At 47.8% G+C, this 19,498-nt stretch overlaps 1 protein-coding gene across 1 annotated transcript in view; it reads right to left on the bottom strand.

Annotated features, from left to right (window-relative positions):
- PRDM16 (PR/SET domain 16) overlaps window positions 1-18,845 on the bottom strand; it is a 308,571-nt gene extending 289,726 nt beyond the window's left edge. Inside the window, exon 1 of the mRNA XM_036396437.2 lies at window positions 18,677-18,845. Within this exon, the coding sequence (XP_036252330.1) occupies window positions 18,677-18,713 (37 nt within the window). The 5' untranslated portion in view covers window positions 18,714-18,845. The remainder of the gene's footprint in view (window positions 1-18,676) is intronic.
- Between the last annotated feature and the right edge of the window lie 653 nt (window positions 18,846-19,498).

The raw sequence follows: 19,498 nt of genomic DNA, 5'->3' as shown, positions 1-19,498 counted from the left end.
AGCCCTTGTAGCTTCAAGTCAGCTCATTAACATTACTTAGACATCGGTTTTATAGTTGAATTATACCATGTTTATACTGTGGAATTCCATTACTTAATTGCTTCACTACTGGAAATTTCAGTGGGGTTCTCATTTTTCGCATAAATCTCAAGAATAAACATGTTTCTGTATTTCTCTTACTTAATTAAGTGCATGTTTCATAAAAAAAAAAAAATAGCCAACATAGACAAATTAGGCAAAGAATCATTTGTTTAATCAAAGGGGAAACTCGCACTGCAAGTGAAGGGGGAAACTCCTGAAGCTTTGGCTCTTGCTTCTGGTGAGTGCTGAGGGCTCAAAGTCCTCCAAATTATCCAAATGTGTTCATCCTACAGAAAATCTGTGCTGGGAGTCACCCCCACAGTGCTCTTGCAGCAAAGGAGAAAATTGGGAAATATTCCCTGTGGAACAACGAGGTTGGGCTGAACCCAGGCTGCAGGGATGGAGGGGAAGGAGCTGTGCCAGCCCCTCCACCCAACACCAATTAAATCATGGCATCATTAAGGCTGGAAAAGGCCTCCAAGGTCATAAAACCTGACCTCTGACCAAACACCAGTCCTCCAACCCACAGAACATCCCACCCCATCATCCTGACATGGAAACAGGGCCCAAAATGAGAGACACGCTGAAAAATCCCCCAAATCACTGCAAAAATCTTCTGTGTTCTTCCTCTGCACCCCAAAATCAGCCCCAGCAGCTTTAGAGAGCTCTGTTAACCATCGTGTCCAAGCGTGTTCTTGTGGCTTCCCATTGCCACAAGCAGCACTTCCTCTCCCCTCTCCCAGGAAATCTGCCCTGCCTTCACCTGGCTTCAGTTTTCCTAAGTTTTTTACACAGGTGAAGTGTAGAGGATCCCTTTGGATCATGGCAGTGGTGGGTTTTGAGGTGGTTTGTGGGGTTTTTTTTCCAAGGTTTTAATAAAAATCCCTCAGCAGCACTTCCAGCTCCTTCCCTCTCCCAGTGTGGGAACACCAAAGTTGTTCCTGCTCCTCGCTTGAAGGAGAGAAACAAGAAATTAAACCAAGAAATAGCAGCAATAAATGTCTGAATTTTAGGTCCTTAGCAGGATTATTTTGTCTTTTCACAAATTTGCTTCCCCCTCCGTACAAAAGTTTGCACAGCTGAATAGGTTTGGAGTTCAACAAGGGATAAAATAATGCCTCAAAATTAATGAGAGTTAGAATTAAAGTAATTAATGTTTTAACAGCTATTTTCTATGATATGAGCTAAGCAAAGAATACTCTTAAAAAAAATTCAAACTAATTTGTTGTCAGCAAATTGTGAAAGGTCTATTTTAGCTACTCATTCATTTTAATTCTAATTTCTGTTATTATGGATCTTTACGGTGTTTAGGTCAAGAGAGATAGAAACTGGGCTTTTCCTACAACTGCTAAACCTCTCTCAGAGTTCATTTCCCTTGCTGGAATCTCTTTCCTGCAAAACCAGTCAGACACTTGCTATTTACCCCATGGTGCAAAATTCCAGCACTTGGCTCCCAACAACTCCTTTTGCCAGAAGTTGCTCCTACAATAATTGTGGAGATAAAATTCATTCAGGAAAAAAAAAACCAACAATTTAAGATATTCTCTCCTGTTGCCCTTTAGAGGTGGCATCATCTGTCCCCTCTGCCCTTTCCTCCCATGACTTTGCCCTGGGACACAGCTCTGTGGGTTTACGACCCAAAAATACTGAAAGATCCTATCTGGGACAACATTTTACTTAAATATTTTAGGAATTATCACCTGGCAGCAGCAGCAAAAATCCACGGGAGCATCAGGAATCTGTGTCAGCACCTGACTGCTGAAACACAGCCAGGTCTGTACTTCCCAAATGAAATCTGCCTGCACAGCCACATGAAATCCCACCCCACAGCACTCAGGGCATTTACAGCCACCAGTCCATCACATCTGAAGGCTGGGCTAAATGCTAATCAATAATTTATCAATATTTTTAATATGATGTTATGGGCTCCGATGTAATAATTTTATAATTATAATTTAATATTATATTATAATATCTATATATTATATTGTATTGTATTATAATATTATATATATATTTTTTATATATATATATATATATATATATATATATATATATATATATATATATATATATATATATATATATATATATATAAAATAGTATAATATAATAATTTTTCCTCCCATTGAGGCACGTGGGGTGTCATAAATGATGGCCCTGTGACAAAAGGGGAAGGTTTATCCACAGGAGTGACCTCTGGCAGAGCCATCTGTGCCACCTGCCCCTGGGAGCTGCAGCCCCTCTGTGTGCTCACAGCACTGCAAAAGCTGCAGTGAGAAAAGGTTTTCCACTGGGCAGGTCCAGGAAAAATTACAGGTATCATTTTTGAGGAAAAATTAGGGTTCAGAAAGGAAAAATTTATCATTAGATATCATAGAGGAAAAATTTAGGGATCATTTTTGAACCAAAAAAGAGGAAATTTATGTTAGATATACAGAAGGACTTGTTCCCTAGGACGGTGGTGGGGCCTTGGCACAGGGGGCCCAGAGAAGCTGTGGCTGCCTCTGGATCCCTGGAAGTGCCCAAGGATGGAACTTGGAGCAGCCTGGGATAGTAGGAAGTGTCCCTGCCCTTGTCAGAGATTTGGAAATAGATCTTTAAGGTCTCTTCGAACCCAAACCATTCTGCTTTTATGATTTTTGACCTTTGCTTTGATCTGAATGCCCCAACTCCCACATTTCAAACAGGTTTGGGCTTTAGGTGTGTAGATGCTTCCAAACTTAGCTCAAAATTGGTGTCTATAATACAAAACCTTCTCTTACACCCAAAACCAAGCAGGGTCCCACTGCCCATGGAGTTCTGTGCAGCTGGAAGGGTTTTGGGGCAGGTGACATAAAAGATAAAGGACATCCAGGAAGTTCTCTGCAGCTGGAAGGGTTTTGGGGCAGATCACCTAAAAGATAAAGGACATCCCAGGGTGGAAGGGTTTTGGAACAGGTCACCTAAGAAATAAAGGACATCCCAGGGAGTTCTTTGCACCTGGAAGGCTTTTAGGACAGATCACCTAAGAAAGAAAGGATGTCACTGGGCTGCCCAGGGAGTTCTTTGCAGCTGGAAGAGTTTTGGGGCAGATCACCTAAGAAATAAAGGACATCCCAGGGAATTCTTTGCTGCTGGAAGGGTTTTGGGGCAGATCACCTAAGAAATAAAGGACGTCACTTGGCTGCCCAGGAATGGCTCCTCCCTGAAGAACCTGGAGCAGCCCCTAACCCCGGTGCCCTCCTGGCATGGAGGAAGGGTTGGGTTCCCAGCAGCTGGCTTCTCTGCCCATCCCTGCAGCACAGGGGGGTTACCCCAGCCTTTGATTCTTGTGGCAAGGCCCAAAATCTTCCAGGTGTTGGCACAGAGAGGCCTTTTAATCTCATTTCACTGCAAACTCCTCTCCCCTGGCAGCCAGCTCTGCCCCAGGCCCGAGCCCTCAGGGCGTGAAGCTGCCGGTGGCTTTGGGAGCAAACCCAGCAGCATTATTCCATTTCCCCCCGCTGAACAAAAGTATTGAGGTCTCTTTGTGAGGGAAAAGCCAAGCTGGATTCCTTTATCCCCCTGCCCTTTGCGCTCACAATGCCACACTCTGTCTGCCGGGCCCAGGAGGGGAGTGTCCCCAAGGTCCCCACAGGATTCAGGCCTCTGGTAATGGAGTCCTGGGCCTGAGGGGAAGCAGCAGCCTCCTCCAGGCTTGCCTTTGAACGAGGCTAGTCTGTCAGGGCTGGGGAGCAATTTAAAACCACGGGGAAAGGGGGAGCTTAGGTGGAGAAGAATGATTTCTTATCAAAGCTGCCAATAGAGGAGACCCAGGTGGTCGGGCTGAGGGGGATCCCAAAGGCTGCAGATGAGATTGAGGAATAAACGGGGGCTTTCAGCAGCTCAGGCCAGCCTTGGGAGGGGACAACCAACACTGGTGTCCTCCTGGGGGTGGCAGTGCTGACATTTCCTCCTGGGGATGGCAATTCTGAAATTTCCTCCTAGGAAACATCAGACTCACAGGTAGGAGCATTCCAGAGGGGACTGGGATCCAGGGGAGGATCAGGAATTCCCTGAAATGCTTTATACACCCAGACATGAGAAAGATCCCAAAGGCTGCGATGAGCAGATGAGGTTGAAGAACAAATGGGGGTTTTCAGCAGCTCAGGCCAGCCTTGGGAGGGGACAACCAACACTGGTGTCCTCCTGGGGGTGGCAGTGCTGACATTTACTCCTGGGAATGGCAATTCTGAAATTTCCTCCCAGAAAACACCAGACCCGCAGGTAGGAGCATTTCAGAGGAGGCTGGGATCCAGGGGCTGATGAGAAATTCCCTGAAATGTCTTATACAGACATGAGAGAGATCCCAAAGCCTGGAATGAGCAGATGAGATTGAAGAACAAATGGGGGCTTTTAGCAGCTCAGGCCAGCCTTGGGAGGGGACAATCAACACTGGTGTCCTCCTGGGGGTGGCAATGCTGAAATTTCCTCCCAGGAAACATCAGACTCACAGGTACGAGCATTCCAGAGGAGGCTGGTATCCAGGGGAGGATCAGAAATTCCATTAAATTCCAATAAATTTGTACACATCCACACATGAGAGAGGTGGGCACTGGGAAGCCACAGAGCACCCTTGGACACGATGGTTAACAGAGCTCTCTAAAGCTGCTGGGGCTGATTTTGGGGTGAAGATGAAGAACACAGACGATTTTTGCAGTGATTTGGGGGATTTTTCAGTGTGTCTCCCATTTTGGGCCCTGTCACTCCCACCCTCCCAGACCTATCCCATTCTGTTCCGTTCCTCATCTCAAGTGAAACAGAATTTTCATTTCTCTCTGGTTTCTGGGAATAATAAAAGCACTTTGTGCAAGAAACAAGCCAAGTTGCAGGAACAAAGTTGTTCTCAGGCAAGAAAACTCAGCAACTGCTGTCACCAAACAATTGGGGCTTAAAAACATTTTGAAAACCTGTTTTAATGCACTGTCTGTGCACAGGAAACATCCCAGACTTCACTAAAGACATTGAGAGTCCTTCTAATACCTTGAAGTGTGTGGGGGGAAGTGTAATCTGTTTTGATAACTCCTGACATTAAACAGTGATAAATAATTAAATCTGTTTAACTGTTTCATTAACTAAAGATAGATGGGGAGAGCTCCACAGATAGAATATAGATCAAAAAGATTGAGGCTGGCTCTAAATTCCCCTGATGTTTTATGACACCATTTGTATTCTGTCACTCACTAGCTTTATGTATAGTCCAAGCTGTGAACTGAATACCCCATTCAGAAAGCCACTCACTCTGCATGTTATTGCAATTTAATATTTTCACACACAGACACATCATTATCTTGGAACCCGACACTGCAAGGAGAATTCAGTAATTTTTCAAGAGTGCTGGTTGTTGGGTTTTTTTTGTTTTTTTTGTTCTAATGGAAGCATTGAGGCACAAGGATCTAAATGGCCACTCTGCCAATATTTAACCTCTACATAGATACATCAGCAGGTTGGTACTGGGCTGTTTTGGATGCTTTTTCTCATTTTAAACGTGTCATGTCAAAAGAATTAAAAAAGGAAAATTAAGAATCTGCCTCTGTAAACAAGAATAAAACTCCTTGCAGAATTATAACTTGCGATTCTGAACTAGAAGTAAAGATATAAAATACATATATTGACATGGAAGTCCTCCAGGCTGTCTCTTCAGTCTTCAATTACCAAAACATTGCCTTGGAATGGGATCATCACACTTATTCTGGGATTCTGAGGGGGCAGAAATACACATTACTCTGGGATATTTGAGAAGAATCAGGCACCACAGAACTCTACAAATTGCAGATTAAAAAAAAAAAACAACAAAACCAAACCAAGCACATTTACAAATATTTAAAAGCCAAATCACACTAGAAGAATTTTAGAAGTGGAGATAAAGGCAGGGCTGATTTTTTTCCATGGAGATAAATCCTTCTTACCCCAGCCCCTCGGTGGTTAATCATTAACCAGAGCTGCACAGGGACCCAAACAGAAGGAAAAACTCTTTATTTGGAGGTTTTTTTTTTGGATATCCCAAAGATTCCAGGGCCTTCAGGACCTGCTCCAAAGTCCTGCAAAGTCCATGGGAAGCCCACCAGGAACCACCAAGGCCTTCAGCAGGTTTGGGGCTCCCAGCAGTGAGATTTTGCTGCTGCTCAGCCATGGGGAAGGTTCCCTCAAGGCCCCTGAGGAGCTGCACAGGAGGAAGGACAAAATTCCATCCTGGGAAATGCAAAATTTCATCCCGGAATTCCCAGTTCCTGCTGCTGAGTTGGACACAAGCCTCAATTGGCCCGGTTACACCCTCGGGATTTTCACAGGGCGATAAAAGAGAGCTCAGAGCAAAGGAATCTGCCACTATTTCACTTTGCCCCCACCTCATTTCCCAAAGCTCTGGATTCTGCAGTAAATAACCAGGAATTCTCAGGCAGGGAAGGTGGGCAGGGCCATTTCTCTGTGCTTTTTCTCCAGGTTTGGGATTGGAGCTGAGCCCCTGACCCACCAGAATTCTGCTCAGCTCCCCCAGCCCAGCCTGCAGGTCCTTATTGCTGGCCTGAAAAGCCAAATTCTCCAGTACAACACAAATATAACACAAATATAACACAAATCTCCTGGATATCACAGCCACAGGAACACCAAGGAGGTGCTGAGTGGAATTAATTCTGCAGCAGAGTTTTTTTTTCTGGTTAATGCCTCCAGACTTGTTTCCCAAACTGCCAAACCACGATATTTAATAATAATAATAATAATTAAAAAAAAACCTGTTTGGTTGCTGTCCATTGGTTAAAAATAGATTTATAGATGGGTGTGAAAGTCAGGCTCCTTTTCCTGATCTACTGCAACAGATACTGCAGCTCCAAAAATCAATATTTAGCTGGCAATTGGCTCCTGGTCATGGGAAAAACTCTCTGTCTCTGGCTGGAGATGATGTTGGTGCCACCAACCTTGGGGACTCCAGAGCCGCCCAAAAATGCTTCTTTATCTGAAATGGGACTTAAAAAGCCAAGAGTTCAGAGAGGAAATGAAAAACACACTTGGAAACGTGGAACATCTGCATCACCCACCTGCTGCTGGAGCAGCTGCGGGGTCCAGCAGGGATCCTCTGGGGGTTTTCACAGGTTGGTGTCTCTTTGCTTCACAGGTGCACCCATTTTTTATACCAATAATCATAAAGCCCTGAAATAAATCATTTCAGGAAGTACTAGAATCACCTAAAAGGTCTCAACTGAGCAAATATTGTGTCCGTGTGGAAAAGCAGGAATGTCTGAATGTTCCAGGGAGCATCAGTAGCTCCTCAGGCATTTCCTTCAGGACACCAGTGAAGATAACCTGGATTTCCTGCAGGCTCACCTGAGAAAATCCCTCCCTAATAAACACTATCAGGAACAGAGGACAAAGGACCAAATTCTGCCCTGGACTTTACTGGGTAAAGACTTGCAGGGAATTCTAGCAGGAAACATTTAAGAACTCCCAAAGTAACCAAGATCTGGTTTTATTCTCCTATATGGGATACATGAGCAGAACTGTTGCTGAGCAAAAGGCTTTTCAAAGTTCTCCACGAGGTATCAACTCCTTTTAAATCTGCCTATTGTGCCATGTAGGGATTGAAATTTATTTTATCCCTATGTGATAATTCTGAAATAAAATATATGATTGCTTGCAAGTGGTGCAGGTTCTTTATTTCGCATTGAGGCAATAAAATATAAAATGAAACCAGTCCTTTTCTATAAACAGAAAAAATAAATGGTGGAGTGATTTTATACTACATGAACTCACAGCACAGCCATTTAAAAATTCATTTACATGATTGAGCCCAAAAGGTCCATTTGCCATGAAATAAAAAACACTAAACACTGTCCTGAAAGCAAAGAAAATGCCAGACTACAAGCAAACAAAAGCTTTTTTTTTTATTAGTGTCTGAGATGGAATGAAAGATTTTAAGCCAAATATGAAACTTGTAAAAAAAAAAAAAGGAAAAAATCAGCTGCAGCAAATTCAACAAAATCATCCCAAGGAGCTCGGTGGGAGCTGGACCAACACAAAGGTGATTAATGAGACATTGCTGGTCCAGAAATCACAGAGTGCATCCCTCCCATGTCACAGATGGAGCAGCTGAGGGTGAATTATTTTTTTAAGCTGGGAAAGTTACTTTGTCAGCTCAGTGAAATGCCAAATTCCTGCTTTTCCTGCATCCTGGAGCAGGTAATGTTGTTTCAGCGTGCTCCAAGTTGGCTTTGGTGTAATAACAGGGCACAGGAGCTGCCCTCATTCCACCACTGCTCCATTCTGCAACTTTTCCATGTTCAGAGCAAAACTTTGGGTCAAACTTCCTGCATTTCTTTCCAGCCAGCAAATTCTGACCCCAGAGAAAGAGAAGAAACTCCTCAGCTAACGCAGGCCTGGAGCTGGGAGCCAGTCCTTGCCTGGAGCTGGTCCCAGCCTAATCCTGAGCCTAAACTCAGGTAAAGCTGCTCGTGGCAATGATGGAAAAGTCTCTTTTTTCCACCCTTATCCTGCAGTTTTCCTGACACCCCACAGAGCCCAGGCCACCAAGAGAGAGCTGTGATCCCAATCCCAACCCTCCAGTGCTGGAACTCTGGCTGCTGAGAGTTTCAGACTTTCTGTGCTGATAAGAGAACACTGCATTGACCTGAGAAAGCTTCAAAAATTGAATGCTAGAACCGGGATTATGGGTGTGACTAATTCTAAAAATTAATTCTAGAACTGGGATTGTGGGCTGAATAAAAGTGTGTAATATCACAACTTAGAGTTGAAGGGTTTAGAATACAGTAATATATATAAAACAAGATAGAGGTTTTAAGGCAGAAGCTGGTCCTTCCTCTTCACCTTCCTCTTCATAGGTTTAGGTGATATTTTACAAGAATCAGCCCTCCACAGGCACTGGCACCACTCTGTGCCCTCCAAACCCAGGAGAAAAACTGCCCCAAGCTTCTTTAGTCCCCCTGAAGTGATTTCATCCCGAGTAGGAAACAAAGCTGATTTTTCTCTTGCCCTGCCACGCCAATAAAACAATAAATTGGTATCACTAACACCAAGGTGCCGCTGCTGTAAAGTTAAAGATAGGGAAAGAAAATGAACTACTGGTTATGACAGCAGGGGAAGGGAGAAGAAATAAATAAAGCTGAGTGCGTGCAAGGGAGCAGATGGCTCATGTCCAGTGTGGCCCATCCTCTGTGGATTACTCCCCTGGAAAGGAAGTCCTTGCCACTTCAGAAAATAGCAATCTGTCTAAAAAATGCTGAGGTTATAGAATTGATCATTCCTTAAGTTAAGGAGAAAAACCAGCCCGAGCCAAACTGCATTTCTGCAGCAGATATTGATCTGCAGAGGCTGGAAGTGAACCCCCTTAAAGCAGTTCTAGACCCATATTTGTACATTTTTATTATGCACATGCACACAAATCTCTGGGGCCGTGTCCTCAGCTGGTGAAAATTAGGTTCATTGATGTTGATGCTGATTTACATGAGTCAGGGATCTGGCCTTGCATTTAAAAAAGAAATCCTGAGTTTCAGCAGAAATCCTGAGTTTCAGCAGAAATCAGAGTTTCAGACAGTTTCAGCTCAGATCAGGCACAAGTGCTGTGCCCAGCCTTACTCGTGGGTTACACATCTCTTAAACTAGCCCTGGGTGCTCTTACACAGGGAACAGATTCATTTTAAAATCAAAAAGAGCAGTTTTGTGGCCAAATTGTGGCATCTGAAAAACACCCAGGTTGGATTGGGGGGGTGCAGTGTGAACCAAAGCGCCAGGATCTGTGTGTGTTGAGGATTTGGGTTCAGATGGGCTGGGCTGGGCTGAACCTCACGGAACCAGGGCTGATTTTGGGAACTCAGAGTGGGATGGGCACAGCCTCAGCTTTTCCCTCTCACCTCAGAGCCCAAAGGAACGCTCAGAGCTGGTTTGGGATGTTCCTCACTGGGTTTTCATGGGAAAAAAAAAAAAAAAAAAAGCTGAATTTTTGAATATTCCTCATCTGCACTGCTGATGAAACTGCTCCTTGCATTTGCCGTCCCAAAATTGGAATTATAACTGGAGCAACACAAATTTGGTTCAAAAGAAAACCCTGAGTGCTGAGAGTCCATCTCCAAAGCAGGGAGCTTCAGGCAGGATCTGTGTGTGTTGAGGATTTGGATTCAGATGGGTTGGGCTGGGCTGAACCTCACAGAATCAGGGCTGATTTTGGGAACTCTCCCCTCTCACCTCAGAGCCCAAGGGAACACTCAGAGCTGGTTTAAGATGTTCCCCTCTGGAGCTCATGGGAACAAAATCTGAATTTTTGAATATAGCTGAAGAAGAATATTTCAAAGAATAGCTGAATTTTCCTCATCTGCACTGCTAATGAAACTTGCCCTCCCAAAACTGGAATTACAACTGGAGCAACACAAATTTGGTTCAAAAAAAAAAAAACCAAACCCTGAGTGCTGAGAGTCCATCTCCAAAGCAGGGAGCTTCAGGCAGACAGGAGGGGATTTTCTGCTGGGGAAGCAACCCATGAATCATTCAATAAAGCCTCCTTTTGATAATGAATAGCCAACCTTCTCTGGTGGTGATAAGATATTTTAACTGAAAACATCAGGCCATGTTTAAAAAATGATTACAAATTATTTTAACAGTGTATTTGCAGAGGGTTATAAAAACAGCTATAATATTTTTGTCTTGGATTCTAGAATTACCAGGGTGACAGCTAATGCAGTAATGATTTGTTTCAAATGCCAGTGTTTAAGCTGTATAAAGCTGATTTTATACATTTTTCCAGTAGGCCGCATTGTAGTTAATGAAATTAAACACACCAATCGCATTTGTCCCCAGGGGATGAGGAACTGAACACGCCACTGGTTTATTTTTTTATTAAAATAAATTGCAGCCAGCAAGATGGACTAATTGCCTACAGAATTGAAAAAGAAACATTCCATTGATATAATTAAGCCAATTTTCATGGACAAAAATAGTTATAGTGGATATAAAATAAGCAGAGCATTCAGGGCAGTTTGACTTCTCCCCAGCCCCTCTGTATTTTGTCCAGAACATTAACTATTAAACAAATATGGATCTCAAACGGGCTGACAGTGTTATCTGGTAATGATGGCTAAATTGATCCCAATAGCTGAGGCCAGGGCATTGTGTCTCAGGGCTCTGTTGGGAGAGTTCCCAAGCCAAGAACAACAGAGCAGCAAAAAAAAAAAAAAAAAAATTAAAAAAAAAAAAAACAAAAAACCAAAAAAACACCAAAAACCCACCTCCCAAACTGGACCTTAAAGCAAAACACCTGAAAGATGTAAAACTATGGAGGCAAAACTTAATCAGCGCCTGGTTTCTCTTGGGCTGACGCTTCACCCCTGGTGCCTGTGCAGCTCTGCTGTGGGGAGGGCTGTGGTGCAGCCAGCCCCACTCTTGTCCCCAATATAATCCCAAAAAGGGGATGGTGAAGAGAAGACAAAGTCTTCCCACAAAGTCTTTTCCACAGTCTTCCCACAAAGTCTTTCCACACCAGCTCAGTGCAGACCAAGATTTACCGTGATGGGAGCATTATTCTGTGGCCTACTGGAAATAATTTGGCTGTCTCAGTCATTTTCACCTGGCAAATGTCTCCCCAAGAGGACCAGTGGCCTCGTTTGCAGCACAAAAGTGGGTTCAGTGGTATAGAAAACCCCACCTTATTAGCTTTTTTTTATAAATTTGGGTAAAACACCTCTGTTAGGGAACATGATGAAAGTTCAGTCACCCTCTGAACAGAAACTTTCCTTCCTCCCACTGTCCTGCACAGAGAAGCACTTAAATCCATGGAAAAGGAGTTCATTTTCCAAACCTATGCACCAAGACATCCCTTGCTGCAGGGAAATTTCTTCCCAATTACAGAAAAAAAAAAACCCAAAGATAAAAAAAATCTCCTTATTCAGGGCATGAACATTCAGAAGCATGATGCACACTTAGTGCAGGGATGAAAGTCATATTTCATTTTTATGAGCAAAGAAGGTGCCATCACTCAGGGAGGGAAGAGGAGGAAGAAATCCTCCACGGGACAGGGACACTCTGTTACAGATTTGGACGGTGCACGAGGCAAACCCAAGTGCAATAAAAATGAAAATAAACAGCCGTGAGGAGGTAGCGCTGATGCATGAAAATCCATTAGGAAAAGAAAAGAAATAATAAGGTCGTAGATCTTTTCCACTCCAACATCCCTGAACTGAAATTTCTCCAGAAAAAAAAAAAAAAAAAAAAAAAAAAAAAAAAGAAAGAAAGAAAGAAAGAAAGAGAAAAAAAAGAAGGAAAAAAAATAAAATAAAAAGGTGTATTTAAGATGAGAAAGGCCAGCAGGAATTTTGGAGGGGGATGCCATATCAACAGGCTGTTACCAGAGTGGAACAAATGTGTTTTTTGCACATCCCCTTGTTCGGATGTGTCCATCCCCAGCTGCAGACAGACTCTGTGCTTGTGCATTTATTGATGTGCTGGGCTCTCACCCCCCTGGGATGAACGCTATCTTTTGGGAAATAGGCACGAGAAAATCATTATCAGCCAAGGTTTGGATGTTTCCCCTTAGCGCTAAATCGGAGTTTGCCATTTAAATAATCCCTAAGTGGGGGAAAAATAAACACATCCAGTAATAGGAGAGAGCCAGCAAATTGTGGAAACAAAGCCTGAGCTTGTCCTGGCCCACGGAGGGCACAAATAATCCCAGGTGCCATCAGCTCTGTGCCACAGGAAGGGTCTGGGTTGGGAATGCAGCTTTTTCTTCCACTAAACAATTTCACCCAGCTGAAGTTTTAATGCATCAAGACGCAGGGGGGGGGAAATAATAATAACCAGAGAGAATGGAAATTTTACAGGTACATTTTTCCCTGCGAAAGCAGCTCTGAAAAATGTGGATTCTCCTCCTGATCCTGCCACCAGGAGCGGGCAGGGATCCTGCACAAATCTCTGCACTCACCTCCTCCCTTCCCCAGCCCTGCCAGAGGATCACGACTCATTCCCCACCATCCAGGTGGCTCCTGAGCCTCACCTCCTTCATGTTTGCAAACTTCTCAGGCCTTTGTCTTTAAAGCACCGTATTAAACAGCACCGAGCTTTTTGTAAACCACGTAAGCCGTAATAATCATAGCCATAATCACAATAATAACACTTCTTACTCAACGGGGCCTTCCCTTGCGACAATCTCCGGCTGCTTTGCAGACACGAAGGAGCTCAGCCGTGCCTGGAGAGGCGATTTCCCTGCGGCACAGGAGATTCCCGTGCCATTCCCTCTGGCACAGGACATTCCCGTGCCATTCCCTGCAAGGACCGGCGGGCAGGTGGGACCCGGAGCAGCGGGGCCGGAGAATCCCGGCAGAATTCCCCGCTCGTGGAACGCTCCCAGCCGCCCGAGGAGCCGGGATATCACAGCAGCGAGCGGTAGCGATGAATTACAGCGCTGCCGTGGGGTGAAATCCAAGCTCCTGCCTCGCTTTTTGCCTGGAAAGGAGCGGGGATCGTGCGCGCTTCAGGTGCGCTGCTCTCCATCCCGGCCGGCTCTTCCCAACCCTGCTGCCCTCGGGGCTCTCTGACCCCGCTAATGTGTGGCTAAAATCGGGCAAAAGGGCAGTTCTGGGCTTTCCCGACATCGGTGTCTTCCCCAGGTATTTTTAATAGCAGCCCTCAGGAAAATGTTGGGTTTATTTTTATGCCCCCAGCTCATTAAAGACCTCCTCTGCCATCCCTGAAGCCACACAGCAGTCCCAGTGCAAAGCCTAAAAATAAAGCAGGTTTAGGTGGCCGAGTTAAAAAACTAAACATAAAGTAGAGATTCAGTCCGATTTCTGCACGGAACATTCTGGGTCGTGACCGTACAGTAGCTGTGATTTTAATGCGTTTTAAGAGCTTTGTATGTGCGCTGCCAGCCCGACAGACAAACGCCTCTGCACAGACAGACGCGTCTCGCACCGGCACGGAGGTTTCACAGGGAACGGGAATTCCGTGAAATCGGGAATTCGGCGGATTTGGGATAACGTGCCTTTCTCTGACGCACTTGATAAACTTGGATTTGTGCGCGGAGCCGCCAGTGCTGCCCCGTGATGGGAGCGCACGTGGATGGGCATCACACGCACCTCATGCGAGCTGCTCGGACACCCAGGAGCACTGGCCCGACCCCAATCCCGATCCCTTTGGCACCTCGGAGCTGCCCTGCGGGTGAGAGCAGCCTGTGCCCCGCGTCCAAACCCCAGCTCGGTGCCCCCGTTTGCCAAATTCCTGCCCAGGCCAAGGAGAGGACGTGCCCTGCCGTTGTTCCCTCCGTGCTTTTCCCCAAATAACCCACGCGGGACGAGTGGGGGAATTGATACATTATATTTGTAGAATTTGGTGGGGGGGGGGAATGAAAAAAAAAATAAATTAAGAGTAAAGTGATCTCAAATGCTCGGCGATTTTTGTTGAAGCGCTAATTACGCATCACCTTAATTAGCGGATCAACCCCCCCCCCCCTTCCCTGCCCCGCATCCCTAATTGCCTAATTGAACAGATCCGGGGCAGGACAGGGGGGGACCCAGCCACGGTGGGGACCCGGCGGCGGCTCCGCACCTGCGCTGGGCTCCGCACCCGCGGCTGCTGCTCGGGAGAGCTTTGGGGACATCCCGGTCACCGAGGGCAGGGAACCGAGCGGGGCACAGCGGGGCCGCTCGCTCCTCTCCCCGGTGACCGGGGCTCTGGATAGGGACAGGGCAGAGGGAGAGCTTCGGAGATGGGGAAAAAAATCTCAACGCCCCAAAGCGCCATAAATTTTCCTCCTCGGTGCGTGGCAGCTTTGGAAGCGTCTGTGGGAGCACAAACGGAGCCATGCGCCTGGAAGTGGCGCTTGGGCTCCAGCTCTCCTCGCTCCTCTCCCTCTCCCTTTCCCCTTCGCTGTCTCTTCAGCCTTAGTTAAAATAAAATTAATAAAATATCAGTAAACGGGAAGCCTGCTCTCTCCTCAAAGGCGAAGCCTGAAACCGAGGAACCGGTGCCGGGCACGGCAGGGTTGGGTTCACAACCATTTTCCTGCCAATCCAGCCTGCCCGGAGGATGCACCAGCGCTGCCTGAAAACTCCGGCCCCAAAGTGTGCCTCGGTCCTATTCCTAACAGTGAAAAACAGACGGGGCTGCAGAAGTATCAGCCACCGTTTGCCAGCGTTTATTTAAGAGCCTGCGATCCTGCCCTGCCGTGTGTGGCTCGGTGTCGCGGTTGTACTCTGAAATTCACGGATTTCGAAAGGAAACGAATTCGCTGTAAGCGTGCAGCGCCCAGTTCCTGTGTCCCTCGCCTCCTCCGCATCCTCTCCCTGCCAGCAGCAGCGAGACCCCCGGCTGCTGCAGAGCCTTCTCCCCGCTCCCCAGATTTGGTTTTCTCGCCGAAGGACGAGGCCCTTGGAGCGGGACGGACGCGGCTTGGCCTTCTACCTGCCCGTCCCGCTGATCCCTGCGGGGCTGCGGGTGGCCGAGCCCCGGAGCCGCGGGGCACAGCCCGGCCCTGCGGGGGATGCGGGGGCAGCGCTCACCTGGGCGCCGGCACCCCCGGGGCTGCTGCTCCTCCCTGCACCCTGAGCGAGCCTCGTGTTTTTGATTTACAGCCCTTTCTAAAGGCTCCCAGCCCGGCTGGAAGGCGCGGAGCGAGCGAGAACCATTCCCGGCTCCGGTTCAGCTCCAGCTGCCCCCGGTACCTGCCGCTCTCCCGGTGTGAGCGGCACTGAAACCGCCGAGAATTCCTCTCCCACCCCAGCGCACACGCGTTCTCCCCTTTTCCCAGGCAGGTAATATTGTGGAATTCCCAGCGGAGCCTCACATCTGCTTAAAATATTGTCCAATGGAATGAAATTCTGCGGCACACGGCGTGTTTTTAAAGCCCCGTGTGCCGCTGCCTCGCACGGCTCGGCGGCCGCGCACCGGGGCCGTGCGGGCTCTCCCAGCACCCGCAGCCGCTCCCGGGGCTGGAGCAGCCAGAAAAACGAGCTGGGAAGGGACCTGATGGATCCCATGCGGTGAAAGAAGTTGTGGCTACCTCGTCGGGGAAAATGCAGCGAGATCCCACACTCGTGTCCGTGTTTAATCTGTTTGGCAAATAAATACTCCTGGGATATTGAAACCTTAGCTCTGGACTACTGTTTTGAACTGTGATCCCTAAAAAATCCTCGGCTGAAACCCCATAAACCGTTGGGCCTTGTATTGTATTAAACACCTGATTTTAATCAGGGCTCAGCCTCCGAGCAGGCGCTTCCAGGCGTGTTCGCGGCCGCCGGGAAGGGCTCGCTCCCGGCCGCGGAGCTCCCAGCCCTTCCCTGAGCTCTCGAGATATCCAGGCACCGAAAATCTTTGAGTCCTTCAGCTGCAGGAGCTCGGTGAGAGCTCACGGAGGGAGCGTGGAGGGTCACAGCCGCGCTCAAACGCGGCCGGATCCTCATGGCACCCACCAGGGACACATCTGGAAAAACCCGCGCTGAACCCACCGGGACACATCTGCAAAAAAAACCCGGGGCCTTTTCAAGAAGTAAAGAGAAATGGAAGGAGAGGCGAGGGGAAAAAAAAAAAAAAAAAAGAAATAAAATAAAAGTAAAAGTGAAATATTCTGCCTTATTTAACCATTGAACTTCGCTTTTCCAGCCAAGAGAGCTCTGAAAATCATTCCTCACTTTAACAACCTAAAACAATAAGTGACGACTTTTTAAAAAGTTCTTGTTTGAACGGGGACGCTTAAAACGAGTGTTTATTGAAAAATATAAATTAAAGTAAAATAAAATCCCTGGATTAATTCAATGAACTTCCCGTACAACGATGGGGTGACAATGTTGACCACGCACAGAGTCACCCATCCCGCCCCGAGCAGCGCTGGTGCCCGCAGAGCCGAGGGAGGTGTTCGGGGGACACACGGACACGCTTTGGGGACAGGGGGGACCTTCCTGGATCGCGATGGAAAATGTCGCGACACCAAGGTGAACCGCGGGGCCTGGGGCCGCAAAACACCAACGGCGGCCGGAGCTCGGGGCCGGCGACAAACGCGGCGACAAAAGCGACTTTGTGAGGAAAAGTGGCCCCGGGAGCCGCGCTGGCTTTGGGAAGGGTCCCCCCTGGAAGCGGGGTGTCCGCCCCGGGAAGGGGCGAGCGCGGCTCATCCCGAGCGGCGGCACCGGCCCTCGCTGACCTTGGCGGCCTGGAAAGGCTCCGAAATGACGAACTTGAATGACAAAATCAAGCTCGGAGCCCACGTGTGGGAGCGCTGGAGCGCCCGTGACCCCTCGGCAGCCGCGGGGAGAGGCTGAAGCCCGAAGGGGTTTGCAGAGGGGGATGTTCTCCATCACCTGGGGGGATCCCCCCCCCGCCTCACCCCGGCTCGGAGCGGCCCCAGATCCTGCGGGGGATCCCGTGGAAACCCACGCGAGGAACCGGAGCGGGCACCGCTGCTCGCCCGAGCCCTTTCCGAGAGCTACGAGCGGAGTTTCCAGCGGGGCACAGACTGAGCTGGAACTTCTGCAGCCCCGGATACTTCGCACAGAGGCAGAGCGAAACAGAAACTAAATAATAGTAGTAGTAGTAATAATAATAATAATTATAATTATGAGAATAATAATAATAATAATAAAAGGACAGACTGGCTGCCCTGCTCCGGGATCTTGCGCTGCCACCGGAACCTAACAGGGAATCACCGAGGAGCCATCCCGAGCCTTTGCAGCGGGGCTCTGCGGGAGCGGGGGCAGAGAGGACCCGCTCTTCCCTACAAAAGCCACACTCTCCTTCCTCCTCGGAAAATCCAGGCTAAAAACCACTCGAAAGAAAGATCGAACGGGGAGAAGGTCCGCGGGAAGACGGAGGGGGGGAAAAAGCTGCGCGAGACTTACGAGCTGCAATTCCACCCCCAAGTAAATTTTAAAAAATTAAAAATTAAAGACACTCCCCCACACTCCCCTCCCCCAGACCTTCTTAACCCCCAGCTGGGACACCCGAGCTGCCTTCAGGATCTTCCCTCTGGACCTGCGACTCCAAAGCCCCTCACTGAGAGCGGATCCATTTTTGCTACAAATTCTCTTCCTTCCCTCTCCTCGATAATTGTTCCCGAGACCAGAAGGGTTTCTCCCACTCCCCCCCTGCCTGTCTCTCTCTCTCTCTCTCTCTCTCCCCCCTCTCTCCAGCGCTCCGTCTCTCGGCTCCCGCCGGCAGATGCCAAACGCAGACCTCTAGCGCCCACTATTTCAGGAGCCGGGAATATTATTTCACAAGACTTGGAACGACTCAATAAAAAAAAAAAAAAAAAAAAAAAAAAAAAAAAAAAAAAAAAAGTTGCTCGCTATCCCCTTTCGTCAACTTCCAGCTCTAACTTTCGCTTTTCTCCCCCGGCCCCGCACCGCCCGCCCGCCGCGGTAGCGCGGAGCGGAGCGCGGGGCAGCGCGGAGCGCGGAGCGCGGAGCGCGGAGCGGAGCGCGGGGGGATCCGCGCCCAGGGGCGGGCGGGCGGTGCGGGGCTGCGGCCGCCGCGGGGAGGGAGGGAGGGAGGGAGGGCGAGAGGGGCTCAGCCCCGCGCAGCCCCCGGCCCGGCTCCGTGCCCCCGGCCCCGCCGCCGGTACGCGGAAGAAGGGAGAGAAAGGACCTACTTTTGGGCAGTTTTCTCGCCCTCGCCTTGGATCTCATCGTGTCGGCGTGTGGATTCCTCTCCTCCTCCTTGAGCCCAGAAGCAGCTACACACTATCTTCATCTCCCCAGCATTGTCAGTTTGGACACCTTCGCACATGCGCACAGAGCATTCAATCTGACACCCTCACCAGGGCCAAAAAAACTTTCCAATGTATTCATCATCATCGGGCTGGTTTGGTCTTTTTTTTTTTTTTTTTCTCCTTCTTTTTTTTTTTTTTTTTTTTTTTTTGTCCTATCCTCTTCCTCAGACCACTTATCTCTGCCCCCTCCTCTCTGCCGGCACCATCACAGCCTTCCCTGATCTGCCCCTTTAAGAAAAATCAGCCCTCTCCGCTCCTAACCCTCCGCACACTGACCTTACACACTGGACAATATTTAAGGATCAAGGTGCCATCCTATAAAGAGGTGATTATTATTATTATTATTCTATTATTGTTGTTACTACTAAATAGCAATGCTGTAGAGAAAGTTTGTTAGTAGTTGTCATCTTGTAAACGTTCCTAGTTTGGACATGCTTTTGTTTTTAATCTGAAAAATGTTTATTTACGTAACTTTTCAACCAGTGTCTGTCTTTATTTTCTTCCTTTTTATTTTTTTTTTACCCTTTTATTTCTTTCGCCTTCCTCTCCCCCTTCGGCTCAGGGGCGGCGGGGGGGGGGGGTGCGGTTGCCTAACTCTTTAAAAATAATAACTTTTAAAAATACCAGAACTCGCGCTGTTGTGTTTTGTCGGTATTTCTCGCGTTTCTACCAGAATTTTTCCAGCCTTTCGGCAGCTTCGCT

Source organism: Molothrus ater, chromosome 23 (assembly GCF_012460135.2).
Source record: "Molothrus ater isolate BHLD 08-10-18 breed brown headed cowbird chromosome 23, BPBGC_Mater_1.1, whole genome shotgun sequence".
Lineage (NCBI taxonomy): Eukaryota > Metazoa > Chordata > Aves > Passeriformes > Icteridae > Molothrus > Molothrus ater.
This window is presented reverse-complemented; position numbering and strand designations above follow the sequence as displayed.